Here is a 19,009-nt window from a genome sequence, read left to right as displayed (position 1 = left end):
ATAGCGAAAATGACTATTTCTAATTTAATCTGGTCTGGTCCCTGATATGCCTGCCGAATTTCATCGTCCTAGCTTACTTGGAAGTGCCTAAAGTAGCAAAATCAGGACAGACAGACAGACCAGCATAATTTGCGATCGCTATATGTCACTTGGTTAATACCAAGTGCCATAAAAAAAAGAAAAAAAACTAGTGTCAATCTTCAATTCTCAAATTTTTATTCCAGGTTCAACCAGTTTCCTCCTTTCTTTTTCCTTGCTTCTTGAATTTTCTTTCTTGCAAGAACAGTTTTGATGGTTGAAAACCTGTTGCTATACGACCTATGGTCAGCCTGGCCAAACACAAGCACGCATAAAGTTCCTAGACTGAGAGACGGATTGGACAATGCAACTGCAGGAGACTCTAAAAAATCCTTAAATCCTTAAAATCACGTGGAGAAACCGCATCAGCAACAACAAGATCCCTGCCCGCAAAGACCAGCCAGATATCGCAACCGTTGTACAGTAGCGTAGATGGCAATACCTAGGAAACATCCTCTCGATGCCAGATTAAACTTCAAAAATACTCCTCCACTGAGACCGGCTATTCCAGAGTAGGAAGACATATACACAACGGTTCACATGAGGGAAGATTGGAGGCTACTCACCGACGCCCTGTGTGCCTCCAGAGGCACTAGAGGAACTAAGGTCTAAGGATCAGGCTAAAGAATCACATATAGGCTTATATATCTTATGCTGACAGAAAAAAGAGGAAGACACAAAAATGTCAAAGCAAGGCTCGTTACATCAACAAGTCTGACATGGCAAGAAGATTAAGGCTTGCAACTCCTCGGCCAGCAAATGCCTGAGAAGGGAGGCATATTCTAGCAATGAGATTCCAAAACTGCTGACCACTTATGCTTGGCTTTTTTAAAGCAAAATAGGACTGTGATTGTCAGAAGACTAGACATCTGAAAGTTTTGAAGTTTCTACAGACACTAAGATGAGTTTAATGGCTTGGGCTTGATTAAAACTCAAATAATAACTACCTGGATTCAATTTCAACTTGGGCTAATCACAGCCTTTGTTTTCATGACCAAAATGGGTTATGAGCCATCAGCTAGTCCATGGTATCCTGATAGATAGTCCTTTTGGCATAATGAACAGCAAAGGTTATGTAGACATCAGAGAGAGAGAGAGAGAGAGAGAGAGAGAGAGATGGGGGGTGGGACACTCACAGGCTGAGCATCTTCGCTGCTCAAGTTGAGTCGAAAGTTTCCACAGTTTGAGATGCAGTGAGCCCTGCTAGCAACAAGAACAAAAGTCAGACTTGACAAGTAGCTCTATGTATTTTACTTATAGGATGTGATATAATATAGCTTAATCAGTTTTCCATAGGCACCCAGCAGTTTTAAGTGCCTGACCTTCAGTCTCTTGTTTGTTTTTTTTTTTTTTTTACCAAGTCCCAAGCCTCAAAAAAATTGTGAAGCGTCGTCCCACATCTTAATTGCCCAAAAAAACCTTCCTTGTAAGAGCAACTGGCCCTTATATAAGTGAAAGAAAAAATTGCCCAAACTAAACCTTCCTTGTAAGAGCAACTGGCCCTTATATAAGTAGGAAAACAAACTAATAGAAGTCAAGTGGAAACACATTTTAAAGTGTTTGCTTTTAAGTAAAATGTGTTTTAATGTATTTAACAGAAGTCATTTAAGTTATAGCGCTTAAAGTTTTATCTTGTGCTGTGAGACATTTCAGAAGAGATTAAAATAGAGCTTCCAACTTTTAATGCAGCTGGCAAAAAAATATATGCATGATTCACATACAAAAACAAACACATACTTGTAGAAGAAAACCAGGGGAAAATACAAAATTGTATTAGAAGAACATTCTTTCTCCTCTTCTTGCCTATCCTTGTACCATTTGATTGGAGGACATTCACTGTATCTGTTGAGTCAACAAACACTTTCAAGTGAACCATAGACAGTTTATGGCTACACCAAGAGTTTAAGTACAACTTGGAGGCATCCAAATCCTCAACTAGAAGATGGCAAGTAACCAGACAATCAGCAAAAGTCAACATAGAGGTTAACAAGGATAGAAATCCTTATTTGAGGTAATTGATTGACAAGAACCATGCTGCATCAACACAAAAAAAGGTTTCATGTTAAAACAAACACATATTCTTTAAGAGTAAGCATATTTAGTGACGAACCTACCTGTTGAAGAAACCGGTAATGACTGTGGAGGAGTTTTAGATGGAGAGTCTAATAGACTAAGGTCATCACAAGGTAAAGAAGAAAGTTCACTTAGCATTTCATCAGTTACAAATTCATCTATATCACTAAAATCATCATTCAAAACACAGGATTCATCACTTTTCTGATCACTTTCGGAGTAGTACCTTAAAACAGAGCTCAGTGGAACTGCTGCAGGATATTCATCTTCTTTGTGTCTTTCGGATAAGTCAATATCTGGAATAGAAAAGCAAAATTAATTTACATCCATTAATGTGTACAAAATAATAAAAAATGCTATTTATAACAAATGTACATATTCAATTCTAAAAGTTTAGGGATATTAGAAGATGCGCTTCAGGGCAGGAGGGGTAGGGATCTAAAGAGGAAGTTTTAGGTATTTCTTTGGATTGGTCTTCAGAGGAAAATCTGCTATGTTCAAGGTGTGACTTTGAACACACGGAATGATACCAGAAACATTACTTTTGTGGTAAGAAATTACACAAAAACCAGACTGAAATAGCAAAAAAAAAGATTTAAGATATGTATCAGGCATAAAGTCTAACAAAAACATACATTTTTAAATGATGCATGAGCTGTGAGAGCGTTGGTGTAGATGCAAATAGGATACACCTCAGGGGAAACCAGAAGATTCGATGAGGAGAAGGAGGGGTCCAACATTAAAAAGATATACATTAGAACAAATTTTCACTGAAAAATTCCTCTTGTGATCATTTAGGTTTTTAAAAATGTTTTTTTTTAGAAAAACAAAGATAAAATTTTTGTTTTATCAAGGAAGTCTAACTCTTGATTGAGTTGGGGGGGGGGGGGGAGAGGAGAGCAATCAATTCGGTTGTCATTTTATATATTACACCCTACAACTTAGACTGCATCTGAAAAAAAAAATGAAATCATGACATACACTAAATGTCAGGAGCTTGGAGAGTTGCTTATTATTATCGTTTAACCGTAAGAGTTAGCCAAAAAATTAAATCTCTAGAAATTCCTAATGCTCTAACAGTGGTGTCAGTTCATAAAAAATATAGGGTGTGTTGGTAAACGTTCTTTTCAAATCTGAGAGGAAGATTTTGTTAATTTTGTGACAGAAACTAAAAAAAAGGGATTTTAATCATCCCCTTCATGTGTATTGTACCCCAGGAAGGTTCCCAATAAATCTTAACTAATGAAGATACGGTTTTAAGGGTTCAGAAAAGGGCTAAAGGGTTGATTGAATATACGAAAGGCATTTCCTATTCTCGAAGGATCGCCAGGCTTCAAATTCCTTTTCTCCAATTTCATAAAAGACTTGCAAACCTACTTAATGTAAATGGCACCGGATCGGATCGGGATTTAAAATAAGAGCTCTGGGATACGATATCCTTCCAAACTTCAAATTTCATTAAGATCCCATCAGCCGTTCGTAGGTTAAAAATACTTCATTTTTCCTATTTTTTCCGAAGTAACCGACCCCCCACTCCCCCCCCCCCAGAAGGTCAAATCGTGAAAACGACTATTTCTAATATAATCTGATCCGGTCCCTGATCAATTTCCTGCCAAATTTCATCGTCCTAGATTGCCTGGAAGTGCTTAAAGTAGCAAAACCGGGACAGACAGACCGACAGAATTTGCGATTGCTGTATGCCACTTGGTTAAAACTAAGTGCCATAAAAAATGGAATCCCATGTTATGTAGTAACTACATGCCAATTAGCCTCTAAATAGTTTGAGATATTTGAAAGGGTTTTTGATAAAAATTGAGCTGTTGTGTGAATAAAAACTAGATAACTTCCCTCTTCCCCCGTTTACATTGCCTGTAATAAGTTGGAGGAATACTAATTCTCCAAATAGACTACAAACTTGCCCACTATAATGAATTTTGGGAGATTAAGAGCAGATGATTTTTTAACTAGCCTAAACAAAGCAAAACGATTTAGATAGATCAGAAGTTTGAGAAAATTCGCAAAGGGCCTTTATTTTGGTTTTTGCAGATGACATCATGTAGTAAAAATTGAAATGACATCATTATACTTATCAAACTTATGTGGAAAATTGAAGATTTTCATATATGGAGAATTTTCTATTAAATTGCTTAAAGAAATTGCATAAAGAGCAAAAAACTGGTAATTGCAATAAGTATTTGCATATATTTTGACAAGGGATTACAATAATTCGAAACCTTGAAAAAGCAAAAAGCCAGCTCATCCCTGACCTGCTAAAGGGTACTAAAAATCATAAAGAGTATTATTTGCTTTAGGAAAAGTTGTTAGGAAAATTTTGAAACATGGATGTAAAGCAAGTGCATGAAGATTTCAAGAAAATGAACAAAAGACAGGTATATTATCAAATATTAAGTTTTGGGATGATAGTTTCGTCTACTTTGATGATTTGGAAAGGACTGATGGTAGTGACTGGCAGTGAAAGCCCAATTGTTGTAAATATAAGTGGAAGCATGGAGCCAGCATTTCATCGGGGAGATTTACTGTTTTTAACAAATCAAGAAGAGCAAGTCAGGGTTGGTGAAATCCTTGCTTTCAAAATTGAAGGACGTGACATTCCTAGTGTGCATAGGGTTATAGAAGTCCATGAAAGAGAAAATGGGACGGCTATATTTTTGACTAAAGGTGACAATAACAACGTAAACGACAGAGGTCTTTATGCTCCTGGGCAAGTTTGGATACAAAGAGGTGACGTCATTGGCCGGGTTAAGGGTTTTCTTCCTTTTGTTGGAATGGTTACTATACTTATGAACGAATATCCACAATTTAAGTATACTGTCCTTGCCGGTCTTGGAGTATACGTCCTTCTGGACCGTGAAAAATACTGAGGAAAAGCTGAAATGTGATGACAAGTTTTTGTAATTAAGTTTGTCTAGAGTAAACTTTCATTTAAAAAAAAAAACTGGTAGGGGACGACCTTCTAGTGGAGTGGCGGTTTCTGTAAACACTAGACTAATTCCAGCTCTATACAAGATGACTGACTTTTTCGTTGCAGTGAAAATAGATAATATAGTTGTCATTTCAGTTTATATGCCGACTGACTACGGAGATAGCGTTTCCAAAGAAAAGTTTGTTACAACTTGATCGAAACTTTCTAATACTGTTACTGGATGTGTTTCAAGAGGTATAGGCTGCATTTTGATTGGTGACTTTAACTGTGATCTCTCTAACTCTGGTTTTCCTATATCCCAGATATCTCTAGCCGCTTGCAATGATCTACATGTTATCCAAAACGATTTGCCCTTTCAGGCTGATTTTGGTGTCTGTGCATCTGATCATTTCCCTGTTTTGAACAGTGTTGAATTAAATGGTATTCTCTCCAAGCCACCACCTAAAAAATGGACTGTTAAGACTACTTCGAAGGATATCGAAGAGTCTACGAACCGATTTGTTCTTAAGAAGATCAAAGTTCCCTATCAACTTTTCATTCAGAAATCAGCCCTACCGGTGAGTGAAAAACAAATTCTATTGAACATTTATTATGCAGAAATCACTCATGCACTGTGTTGTGCTGAATTTTCAGCAGTCCTTTCTTGTAAGGTCCGAGTTGGCACTGAAATTCCTAAATGGTCTGAAAATAGTGCATTATCTGTAGCGTGTAATCGGTCTAAACTCTGGCATAAACTTTGGAGTGAGTGTGGCCGACCTAGAAATTCTGCAGTTAACGATGTACGACTGTTTACTACACACAAGTTCATTAAGTTGTTTCAAAAACCTTAGTGCTGCGAGGAAATTTGTAAAATCAAAAGGTGCAACTAGAGGGGACATGGTTACTTGTGATCTTCCCAGTGAGCCTGAATGGGTATCACATTTCGCAACTGAGTTTTCTTTAACCGATACAAATCTGGATCTCTTATATGAACAAGAGTTGGATGCGAATCTTTCTACTTCACATGGTATCGGTTTTATAGTGTCAATGCCTAAAATATGTTCTGCGATTTTACAGCTCAAGAATGCATTTAATGCACGGGAGTATTAGTCTATTAATACATTTAGAAATTCTATACCAGATTATTTTTAATTCGGGTCTGGTTCCCGATTCTTTTTGTACTGGTATTTTGACAGCTGTTTTAAAACAAGGTAATGATCCCTCTGTATGTGGAATATCCCTCTGTATGTGGTAAGATCCCTCTGTATCTGGTATATAAATTCTATACCAGATTATTTTTAAATCGGCTCTGGTTCCTGATTCTTTTAGTACTGGTATTTTGACAGCTGTTTTAAAACAAGGTAATGATTCCTCTGTATGTGGTTCTTACCGTCCAATTACCGCATCTTCTGTTTTATGTAAATTAATGGAGTTGCTTGTGATCTATATATATAAAAATGAGTTGTATGTATGTCCGTCTGTTACACTATCTTTACCGTTATAAAAGAAAAAAAGAAAAAAAGATAAAAAACTAAAAGAAAAAAAGAAAAAAACTGAAAAAAAAGACAAAAATAAGAAACTAAAAAAAGAAAAAAGAAAAACTAAAAACAAAAAGAAAAAACTAAAAAAAGAAAAACCAAGAAAGGAGAAAAAACTAAAAAATATAGAAGAAATAAAAACTAAAAAAGAAGTAAAAAAAATAAAAAAAACTTTAACAGGTGAAAACTAAAAAAAACTAAAAAGAAAAATGATAAAAACTAAAAAACTAAAGACTAAAAAAAGAGGAAAAAACTAAAAAAAGAATACAAATTAAAAAAAGAAGAAACTAAAAAACTAAAAAAGTAAAACTAAAATAACAGGAAAACTGAGAAAACATCAAAAATCTAAAAAAAGAAAAAAACAAAAAAGCAATCATTTAAAAAAACTAAAAAAAGAGGTTTCAGTTCTTTTTCATTTTCTCTACCACTCTGTCTTAATCAAGCATTGAATAATACATTTTTTTGAATAATAAGTATTCATTGAATAATAAGTATTCAGGTTTATTAGAAATTGTTGAGCTTTAGAGTGCTAGGTACACGAAATTTTGTCCAAGTTTCAATTAGTTTCAAATGTTACCAAAAACTGAACACCAGGACGAAACACTGGAGCAACGCAAAACCGTGCAGTTTGAAGAAAATCAACCTGGACAGCGAGAATCAAAACGTATCAAAACTGAAAATGATAGCGATGATGATTTGGGTTTGGGAGTTGGATAAGGTCATCAATGCCTACTAGATTTCAGTTAAAAAACAAAGGTTCGGCGATATGTATTTCATAATGACGAAAGACAAGCCGAGGTAAAGCAAAGCAAACAAATTGAAAGTGATAGCGATGATAAAAAAAAAACTAAAAAAATATAAAACAAACAAAATTGAGACATTTTCTTCTTGGATGCGCCAGATGGTACTGGCAAAACTTTTCCAAGAAGATTGATTCTGGCATCAATTCGATCCAAAAATGACACAGCGTTGGCCCTTGCATCGTCCGGAATAGCCGCAACGATGCTGCCTGGTGGTAGAACTGCTCATTCCGCTTTGAAATTGCCTCTGAATATGCAATATACAGAAACTCCCACATGAAACATTTCCAAATCATCTAGGATGGGTAAAGTATTGCATCAATGCAAACTTATTGTTTGGGACGAGTGCACAATGGCACACAAAAAATCGCTCGAGGCTCTTGACTGATCATTGCAAGATTTGCGAGGAAATTTCAAACCCTTTGGCAGCACATTAATATTGCTTGCGGGAGATTTCAGGCAAACATTACCTGTTATTCCTAGATCTACACCTGCGGATGAAATGAATGCTTGCCTGAAAAATTCTAATTTATTGCAAAACGATCACTCTGGTGAAATATTTTCAGATCAGTTGCTGGCAATTGGAAACGGAAAGCTCCCAGTTGACTCAATTTCAGGACGTATACAACTGCCTCCTGAATTCTGTAATTTAGTGACGTCAAAAAATGATTTGGTTGAAAAGGTATTTCCAAATATTCTAACCAATTATAAAAATCATAAATGGCTAAGTGAACGAGCTATTCTGGCAGCCAAGAACAAAGACGTCCACGAAATCAACATTATTATTCTGACCAAGATTCGAGACCAGGCAGTCATTTACAAGTCAGTCAACACAGTTCTGAAATCAAATGAAGCGGTTAACTATCCATCAGAAATTTAAATTCCCTGGGTCTCCCAGGGTTTCCGCCACACATGCTACAACTAAAAATAGGCGTACCAATAATACTGTTGCGAAATATTAACCCGCCAAACCTTTGCAACGGCACGCGACATGCAGTAAAAAAAAAAAAAAAAAAAAAAAAAAAAAAAAAAAAAAAAAAAAAAAAAAAAAAAGAGCCAAGAGCTCATATGGCACTTGAGACGAGGCAAAAAGAGCTAAGAGCCAAGAAATCATATGGTATGAGCTCTAACAAAATTATATGATTAAAAGGAAAATAAGAGGCTCAATGCCGGTCAGGATTTAAAATAAGAGCTCTGAGTCACGATGTCCTTCTAAATATCAAATTAATTAAGACCCGATAACCCACTCGTAAGTTATAAATACCTATCTTTTTCTGATTTTTCCTCTCCCTTTAGCCCCCCAGATGGTCGAATCTGGGAAAACGACTTTATCAAGTCAATTTGTGCAGGTCCCTGACACGCCTACCGATTTTCATCGTACTAGCACATCCAGAAGCACCTGACTCGCCAAATCACTGAACCCTTGCCCCCAACTCCCCCAAAGAGAGCGAATCCAGTACGGTTCCGCCAATCACGTATCAAGAACATTTGCTTATTTTATCCACCAAGCTTCATCCCGATTCCTCCACTCCAAGTGTTTTCCAAGATTTCCCCCTCCAACTCCCCCCAATGTCAAAGACCTGGTAGGGATTTGAAACAAGAGCTCTGAGACATGAATTCCTTCTAAATATAAAATTTCATTAAGATCCGATCACCTATTCGTAAGATAAAAATACCCCAATTTTCCCGTTTTCCAAGAATTCCGGTTTCCCCCTCCAACTCCCCCAATGTCACAGGATCTGGTCGGAATTTAAAATTAGAGCTTTAAAGCACAAGATCCTTCTAAATATCAAATTTCATTAAGATCTGGTCACCCTTTCGTAAGTTACAAATACCTCAATTTTCAAAATTACCCCCCCCCCCTTCCCCAACTCCACCAAAGAGAGAAGATCCGGTCCGGTTATGTCAGTCACGTATCTTCGACAGGTTTTTATTCTTTCTATCCAGTTTCATTGTGCTCTCACCACTTTAAGTATTTTCTAAGATTTAACAGAAACATTTGACCACGGGAAGTCTTTTTCTTGAGCTGTAAAATCGCAGAACTTATTTTAGGCATTGATTGAAAAGATTTTTTCATAATTGACCCCCCCCCCCCCAATAGAGCGGATCCGTTCTAATCATGTAAAACACGTATCTGAGACTTCTGCTTATTTTTCCCACCAAGTTTCATCCCGATCCCTCCAATCTAAGTGTTTTCCATGATTTTACGTTCCCCCACCCCAAACTCCCCCCAATGTCACCAGATCCGGTCGGGATTTAAAATAAGGGCTTTGAGACACGATATCATTCTAAATATCAAATTTCATTGAGATCCGATCACACGTTCGTAAGTTAAAAATACCTCATTTTTTCTAATTTTTCAGAATTACCCTCCCCCCAACTACCCCAAAGAGAGCGGATCCGTTCCGGTTATGGCAATCATGTATCTAGGCCTTGTGCTTATTTTCCCTACCGAGTTTCATCTCGATCCCTCCACTCGAAGTGTTTTCCAACTGTTAGGTTTCCCCCTCTCAACCCCCCCCCAATGTTACCAGATCCGGTCGGGATTTAAAGTAAGAGCTCTGAGAAACGATATCCTTCTAAATATCAAATTTCATTGAGATCCGATCTCCCGTTCGTAAGTTAAAAATACCGCATTTTTTCTAATTTTTCAGAATTAACCCCCCCCCCTAAGTACTCCAAAAGATCGGATCTGTTACGGTTATGTCAATCATGTATCTAGGCCTTGTGCTTATTTTCCCTACCGAGTTTCATCCCGATCCCTCCACTCGAAGTGTTTTCCAAGTTTTAGGTTTCCCCCTCCCAACTTCCCCCCAATGTCACCAGATCAGGTCGGGATTTAAATTAAGAGCTCTGAGAAACGATATCCTTCTAAAAATCAAATTTCATTGAGATCCAATCACCCGTTCGTAAGTTAAAAATTCCGCATTTTTTCTAATTTTTCAGAATTACCCCCCCCCCCCCCCAACTACCCCAAAGAGATCGGATCCGTTCCAGTTATGTCAATCATGTGTCTAGGACTTGTGCTTACTTTTCCCACTAAGTTTCATCCCGATCCCTCCACTCTAAGTGTTTTCCAAGATTTTAGTTCCCCCCCCCCAACTCCCCCCACTGTCACCGGATCCGGTCGGGATTTAAAATAACAACTCTGAGACACGATATTCTTCCAAACATCAAATTTCATTAAGATCTGATCAACCGTTCGTAAGTTAAAACTACTTCAATTTTTCTATTTTTCCGAATTAACGGCCCCCCTCCCCCAGATGGTCAAATCGGGAAAGCGACTATTTCTAATTTAATCTGGTCTGGTCCCTGATACGCCTGCCAAATTTCATCGTCCTAGCTTACCTGGAAGTGCCTAAAGCAGCAAAACCGGGACCGACAGACAGACCGACAGAATTTGCGATTGCTATATGTCACTTGTTTAATACCAAGTGCCATAAAAAAAATGGAAAACGCAATAGAGGCAACAATTTTGAAAGGGCCTTCCGAGGGTGAGGCTGTTCTTATTTTTCGTATTCCCATGATTCCAACGGATCTGCCTTTTCAATTTAAAAGAATGCAATTCCCAATTTGATTAGCATTTGAAATCACCATGAACTAAGCTCAAGGGCAATCAATAGAGAAATGCGGTATATATCTAATTACAGATTGTTTTTCCCACGGACAATTATATGTTGCATGCTCGAAGAATGTTGTATATCCACAGGTTTTACGCAGTTAAAAATTAGCACATATCCGTTGTGTATACATATGATAATCCATATATAGAAGCCTGCCGCGTGCCGCGAGTGGGGCCAGGTGGCGAAGCCGTCTGGTCCCAGCTAGTTAATGATGTAAACGTATGTTGTTATTCCCCGGATTCACAGTTCGGATTTAAAAAGGTTGTAAGCAGAGATCATATCCATAGCCTTATTGCAAATCTTTTAATTGAATCGAGGTAGCTTGGGGAGCTCCTAGCTTTGGTAGCCATGACGTGCGTCGAGCTTTTGACTCTAGCATACACTCGCATTTGCTACTTCTGGCTCTGGCTCGAGGTCTTGATCATTCCATTGTAGCGTGTTTTAGAAGTATGTATAGAAAGCTCCATGTTAAAATTACGGTACCTGTTGATGGGGTTTTGTTTTGTCTGAGAGTACGATTCCTGTACGAAAAGGGATTCGTCAAGGTGCTATTACCTCTCCTCCTCTTTATAATAATAGCGTCCTTGAGGCGCAGCCGCATACGATCACTAGTTGTATTTATCGCGGACTTGATGTTTCAGTATTAAATTATGCTGATGAGCTGCACAGCTGCGCTGTGCCTCCAATTAAATAAAAAAAAACATGTTTTTTAAACTGAAAGTAAGGAGCGACATTAAAACTTAAAACGAACAGAAATTATTCCGAGCATGAAAGGGGTTGTCCCCTCCTCAACGCCTCGCACTTTACGCTAAAGTTTGACTCTTTGTGACAACTCTACTTTTTAAAACAATAAAAAAAAAACCTTAGCGTAAAGAGCGAGGCGTCGAGGAGGGAAAACCCCTTTCATATACGAAATAATTTCTTTTCGTTTTAAGTTTTAATGTCGTTCCTTACTTTCAGTTTAAAAAACCCGTTTTTTATTTAATTTCTGAACGTTTTTTAATTAATGCATGTTTTATATATGAATAATTAAAATATTAAATTAAATTAAAATATTAAATAATTAAAATATTAAAAATTAAATATTAAACCATAACATTTGCTCGCGTTTACATAATGCTTATGTATCCCCTAACTTGCTAGCACTTTCACCTTTTGGATTATTTTTACTGATAGGGATAAGAAACGTATCAGATCCCTCTTCTTTAAGTATGCGAAGTATACTTTGGGCTTACCCCCCTGGACACGTAACGCTAGAACTTTGGCTAAGTATAATTTGTGTGACCCCTTAATGATTGTAATGAGATGAAAGCACTGGTTGGCTTCAGCACTTGATTATAAGCACAGTCTCTTTGAAGCTACTAGACGTTTTTCATGTCTACTTGTAATGGGCAATAAAATTATTTATTTAAAAAGTTTGAAGCTTAGTAGAAATCGTTGCTAGAAATTATACTTCGGTAATAATCTTTGAATAGCCTCAGTATAAAGACATTAAATTACGTAAAGAGAGAAAAAAAACTGATAATTGCAAAATTATTTGTATATATTTTTACAAAGGATTACAACAAGTCAAAAACCTTAAAAGAAAACCAAGTAAGAAGCTTAGTAGAAATCGCTGTTGAAAAAACATTACCGAATTTCTTTTCTTATATGCATAAACAGTTTCTTTTTAAGAGCTGAAAAAAGGTTAAAATATTTTTAGGTTCAGTTCAGAATCGCCAAAGTTATTATGTAAACTGCAAAAATATTTACGGTGCCTGAGCAATACTTTTAATGTTTTAATTAAAACTAGAAAAATGCCTGAAAAATTGAAAATGATTTTTTTTTTGTCAGATAAAATCCACTAGCTACGTGATTCAACTTTCAGTTTTGAACGTAACCAGTTATATAATGACAGTAGAAAGGCCAAAAAAATAAAAATAAAATTCGCAATTATTACAAATGATGATTCGAAATTTTACAACAATTATAAAACATATTAAAAAAGAAAACCAAAAGCTTAAAAACCAAGTAATAAAAAAGAAAATATTTGCATGTATTTTGACATGAGATCTAAACAATTCAAAAACCATAAAAAAAGAAAACCAAAAGTTTGATGAGTTATGCCATAATCCCCCCCGCACCACAAGAGTGAACGTATCGTTTTTATATCTATGACACATACAAAATTGCAAATGGAAAGAATTTAAGACATAAAAACAGTTGAAATTTTTTTTAAGTTCAGTTTAGAATCGCTGAAGTTACTATGTACACTGCAAAAAATGATATCTGAGCAATAGTTGTTGTGTTTTAATTCCAATTATTAAAATACCTGACAATTTGAAAATTGGTTTTTTGTTTACGTGAATAAGGCCTATAGGCTTGGACGTAACCAGCTATAGAATGCCTTTAGGAAGGCCTAAAAAACGAAAATTTGCATTAATTACAAATAATGATTCTTTGGAATCCCCTAAACTCTATTAAACGTGAAAACACCAAGAGAACAGCCCAAACAAATTAATTTCACGATGAGTGAAAAACAAACTGACCATCAAATGAGACAAGACCAATAGAGGCAGTTAAAGCAAAGGTCATTGATAAATTGTCTGAAGTAATCAAAATCAAAAATAAAGAAGAGGGACAAATGTGGTTAAAAGACAAGCAACTCCAAGAATCTGAGCGAGTCAAAAATGAAAATGAAGAGCAAAAACACAAGCGGCTGGACGACAAGCAACACTGAGAATCTGACCGAGTCAAAGATAAAAATGAAGAGCAAAGACACGCACGGTTAGAAGACAAGCAACATTGAGAATCTGAGCGAGTCAAAAATGGAAACGAAAAGCAAAGACTCACGCGGTTAGAAAAACGAAAACCAAAAGGTTGAATCTTAGTAGAAATCGTTGTTAGAAATTGGACTTCCTATTATAATTAAATATCTTTGAATAGATCTCCGCATGAAAAGACATTAAATTGCATTAAGAGCAAAAAATGGTAATTGCAAAAATATTTGCATGTATTTTAACAAGGGATTACAACAATTCAAAAACCTTAAAAATGAAAACCAAAAGTTCGAAGCTTAGTAGAAATTGTTGTTACAAATCGGACTTACTTGAACAATCAAATATCTTCAAAAAGATACAGTATTTCCTTTTTTCAGAAAAATTTGTATCCTGGGATATTCTGGCCCAAATAGATGATCTAGATTACATCATTGCAATAACGTTGTCACATTTATGTGAAAAATTGAAGATATTCATGCATGGAAAAGTTTAAATTAAATTGCTTAATGGATAAAAACTGGTGATTACAATAATATTTGTATATATTTTGACAAGGGATTACATCAATTCAAAAACCGTAAAACAAAAACCAGAAGTTTGAAGCTGTGTAGAAATCGCTGTTAGAAATCAGACTTGCTTTAATAATCAAATAATATATTTGACAAGACTGCAGTATGAAAATATAGTATGAAAAATAAATAGAGTATGAATAGTAAAAATAAAAAATTGAGAATAGTCTGGAAAATATAATATGAAAAACCTGTAGTATGAAAAATAAATTGCTTAAAGAGCAAAAAAACTGGCAACTGCAATAATAATTGCATATATTCCATTTAATAGCTGATTGACATATCAACCATTTTTTGTCTGATCAAATAAAATTGACGATATGTATGTAGGACTTTTACAAAGTTTCACAGAAATTATAGAAATAATATGGGGGTATTAGCATTAATAGAGATGATGGAGATTTTAAGATAAATTCAATTTATAATAGTTTAAATAAAGACCAGTTAAAAACTTCAACAAGTAGTGATTTACATAATTGTCCTGTAACAAATTATAACCTTGCGAACGAAAGACAAAGTAAGGTCAATGTTGTGAGAAGTCAACAGACTGCAAATGAAAAAAAACCATTCAATTTATAATTCATAAATTTGTTTCATTAACCTGTAGGGGTTCTTTAAGGGTAATGGACCTGGGGGCTGATGACCTTTTTTTGTTTTGTTCAAGTAAATAAAATTTTCGCTTTTAATAGATTCCCATTTATACACCAATTGTTGCAGAGGAAAGGAACACAGAGTTTCATTACAAACATTTAATTTGGTGTTTGTCTTAAGTTATTACCATCAGTGCTGGGAGTTTTGTTTATAATGTGAGTTGTTCTTTTTTTTTCGTGTGTTTAGTTGCTGTGGTTTTAAAAAAAAACATTATTTTCTTCTTTTTTGTTGTTTGTAATTTTTGTTCTGTTCAGAAAGGCTCCCGGACGTGGGACTGAAGCATTCAGATTATTTTAATTTTTTTAAGTTAAAGTGTAGTTTTGTTTTTATATTTAATTTTTTGTTCACTGCTTTGTCAAAATTTAGAGCCCCCTTTTTCTTTGCTTCATTTTTTGTTGCAATTAGTATGCTCAGAAAGAGTGTGAAAAGATCCATTGAATGATATGGTCATCCTTTGGCTTGCGAATTAATGAAGAAAATCAAAAATATACTATCTTTTGTGCTTGTTTCTCATCAGCAATTTGTTCACAATGCCAAATAAATCTAATTTGGAAAAATAGTTTAAAAAAGAACAGCAAACTTTCTATACAATAAAGGATTACATCTGCCCTTGGTAAGGAGGAAGGGGGGCTGGCACTGGTTACATTTGGAAGAGCATTGAATAGTGTCTAGTTGTGTATTTCATTTTTTTTTCTTATATAATTTAACCCAAGAATTAACCTTAACAAATGAATTGGGATCTAAGACTGTGTTCCAGAACCCAATTATCATTAATGACAAACAATTATTTGTTGTTACTTTTGTTCTCAGATAACACAAAATTACAAGTGCAGAGCTTGCAACAACGTTAGCCCTTTTTTGTGTAGATCTATTATAAATATTTTAAAGGCTAAAATTTGTTGTTCCATATCATTTAAGACTGAAGGTAATAACAATTAATGATCCTTAATCATACTTGAATTTTGGAACATATTTTGGATTTTTTTTCAAAGCTGACCTAAGCCTAATAGAATCAAGAGTTAATCTAAAAAAAAAGAAAAAAAAATCAGCACACAGCAAAACAAAACATGATAACATTCTATAGGCTCTTCTGAAGGTAACATTACACAGTCTACCATTTGATTCCCATATCAACATTATTTCCAAACTTGATGTCTGCTATCATGGCAATGTGTCTTATCACCTTAGTCCTGTGTCATACACAAAACCGCGTAACATGGTAAATTCTGAGCAAGGGATTTTTTCTTTCTGGGAAAGTCATTGAGAAAGGTGCCTAAAGCTTTAAGGAGTGAATCCAGAGCCTTAGAGATCCACCAAGAGATATTTTGAAGTAACTACATCCCCCCCATTACCCCTCCAAAATAACCTTTATGAAACCATGAAAAATACATGTACTAATCAAAAGAAGCACAAGGAGTGTTTTAAGCCTTGTGCCTTTACTGAATCCTGATTTATGAGGTTCTAGAGATTTGATACTCTATTTTGTTTTAATTTCAGATAAAAGCTCTGATTGGGCTTGAAATCCTAAAACAATAAAATTCTTATTTTATAATATGTATCATGTTTCTATTAACCAGATTATCATGTTTCCTTCCAACGCTATCCGCATTTTAAATCATTTCAAATAATATTTTTATCTGCAATTCTATATTAATCACTCAGGCTTCTTTGGATTTCATTGTATCAAGAATGTAGCAAACCTCTTTTTAACAAAGACATTTCAAGATTCAAAACAACAAAGAAATGTATTGTCAGAAGCCCTCATGTTATTTGGAAAGAGTGTAAAATAAGCAATATTAATGTACTAATTTCATTTTATTAGAATGTTACTTCAGGTATGGTTAACCCACAGTAAGTTTACCCAGGTATGAAGTTAATTTGTATTAAAGATGTTTTTTCAGCTAATAAGTTCCAGATTTTCTCTAAAATCCCTCTTTATAACACCCTCCCACCCAATTCAATATTGCTCTTATCTGCATAATGTGTCCTAGCCACCTCACCCTTTCTCTCATTATAGGCTTAGAAAGCAGGATAGAGCCAAATTTTTTGGTAAATTTCCAGTTTTCAACACAATTTACCTAAGATGAAAACGAGTACATACTGGTGCCTTTTCTTATGCTCTTTACAGTTCAATTTTTTTTTCTGGGGAAAATTCCATTTTTGAGCCTTGATGGGGACCTAAAGGGTAGAACATTCCATAGTGACCAAAAGTTTACCTTAAATTGCAGCTTGGAGCAATCTAAAGATTTTTCAAGATAGTTAAAGACATGTTTCTAAAAAAAACTGTCAAGTGAGAAAAAATTTCCATTTGCAGTTAATTCAGGAATAGTAATTATTATTTTTCTTAGTCTAAATAGTAAAATGTTATTTTGAAAACAGATTTATAGGAATTTTTTGAAAAAAGCCTGAAACCTCTTGAAAATGATTGCACAGCTAATCTGATGTCATTTCTCAGGGGTTTGTAGGATTTTTTTTTTTAATCCTATAAATTTGTTTTCAAAAAAATGTTTTACTATTTAGACTAAAGAAAATAATAATTACCTTTCCCAAATCAGCTACAAATGGCAATTTTTTCTTACTAGTCAGTTTTATAAGAAACACATTTTTAAACTTTTGGTTACTATATGCTGTTTTGAGCCCTTTAGGGACTCAAAATGTAATTTTACCAAGAAGCAACTATTGAATTAGGATAGAACATACATACCCTAATAATAACAAACAATACCCAAATAAGGTGGAAAAGGGCTTTAAACTTAAGATAAACTTAAAATATTCAAAATAATTTCCCCATTTTTCTGTCTGCCATGTTTCTTCTGTCAGCTTTGATATATATTTTTTTTTTTACATATAGATGAAACAGCAGTTTTAAGTGGCCTAGCAGAACAAGAAGAAAACATAGTAGATATTTTATTTTTTTAAATCAACTTAATCTTGATAAATCAGTGTTTGCAAATATACAACTTTTACAGAATGATTTATAATGAAATAGTAAGTTTGAACTAAATGTTATAACCCATGTTTATGTCCAAAAATATAGAACAAGATTATTAATTTCAAGTATCCTAAAAAGGCTTAAAATTGGATTTGCAAGGAAAGAAATTATTTTATTGAGAAAGAGCATAAAAAAGACATCTAGTGGTGTGATCAATTTATTTGTAGGTCAATAATATGAAAAACTAAACATTTACCAAAGATTGGGGTAAGTAAAGTAAAATAATAGGCTAATCAAAATGTGGTTACTGTAATTATTCTGCATAGCATGAAGTATGAATCATGTTCTTGACATGTTTCCTTCTCAACAACTCCAGTTCTAGGTTTATACCCTTACTTATATCATTCCTGAACCACTTCACTTTAGTAAACCCCCATTCCTCCTATCCTAATGTACAAATATATGACATCTGTTTGCTGTTAAGTTTATTTACAGAATACCATCAATAGCATTATGCAAGTGCAAAATCCAAAGATAGAAAAATAATGTGGACTACATATTTGCACATTAGGGAGGATAGGGGTAGAATAACATGTTGTTGGGAATAACCTAAAATAAGCAAGTATTTTAAGGCCTAAGGTAGTTTGCAGAATTTTATTGTTTCCCTTGAGGCAGCCAACCACTTTACTAATACCAATTAAAGTATACAGTTAGAACAGAACATACACTGAAACTACAAACATAATTAGGCTACCAAACCAACATTCCACCACAAAAGCAAAGCTATGGAGTTTGTTCCAAACATTCCTTTTGAACTCTTCTATCAGCAAACCAGGGAAGTAGCTTATAATACAGTTGCTTACTCATAATATGACATTCTTCTATATGCTGTATCAACCCACTTAGGCTTGGGAACTCTTGCCCACAACCCTGAAATTTACACACGTTCACTAAAAACACAGCCATCCTAACTATCCTGCAGGTTCCCTTGCATGAGAGTGATAAAAATGATGCTCGCATTTGTCACATGGTTTGTACTATTCTATTTCTTCCAAAAAATAAG

At 34.9% G+C, this 19,009-nt stretch overlaps 2 protein-coding genes across 3 annotated transcripts in view; one reads left to right on the top strand and one right to left on the bottom strand.

Moving 5' to 3' along the window:
* Window positions 1–18,981, bottom strand: part of LOC136035354 (juxtaposed with another zinc finger protein 1-like) — a 76,744-nt gene extending 57,763 nt beyond the window's left edge. Inside the window, exons 1-2 of one of the 2 annotated variants that reach the window (XM_065717102.1) lie at window positions 18,810–18,981; window positions 2,193–2,447 (exon numbers count right to left, since the gene is read on the bottom strand). In XM_065717102.1, coding sequence (XP_065573174.1) covers window positions 2,193–2,447; window positions 18,810–18,966 — 412 coding nt within the window. In that variant the 5' untranslated portion in view covers window positions 18,967–18,981. Of the gene's footprint in view, window positions 1–2,192; window positions 2,448–18,672 lie in introns of both variants that reach the window. The other variant, XM_065717103.1, reaches the window with a different exon arrangement.
* LOC136035356 (signal peptidase complex catalytic subunit SEC11C-like) lies at window positions 4,483–7,092 on the top strand. The gene has a single exon (XM_065717104.1). The coding sequence runs from the start codon at window positions 4,491–4,493 to the stop codon at window positions 5,031–5,033; it is 543 nt and encodes a 180-aa protein (XP_065573176.1). The 5' UTR covers window positions 4,483–4,490; the 3' UTR covers window positions 5,034–7,092.
* Window positions 18,982–19,009: the final 28 nt, after the last annotated feature.

The sequence above is a fragment of the Artemia franciscana genome, chromosome 14 (assembly GCF_032884065.1).
Source record: "Artemia franciscana chromosome 14, ASM3288406v1, whole genome shotgun sequence".
Lineage (NCBI taxonomy): Eukaryota > Metazoa > Arthropoda > Branchiopoda > Anostraca > Artemiidae > Artemia > Artemia franciscana.
Note: the sequence above shows the minus strand (reverse complement) of the source record. Positions and strands in the feature narration are given on the sequence as shown.

Bases quoted from the DNA above. Each gene is read 5' to 3' on its own strand.
- LOC136035356 (XM_065717104.1), top strand. From the start codon at position 4,491: ATGGATGTAAAGCAAGTGCATGAAGATTTCAAGAAAATGAACAAAAGA.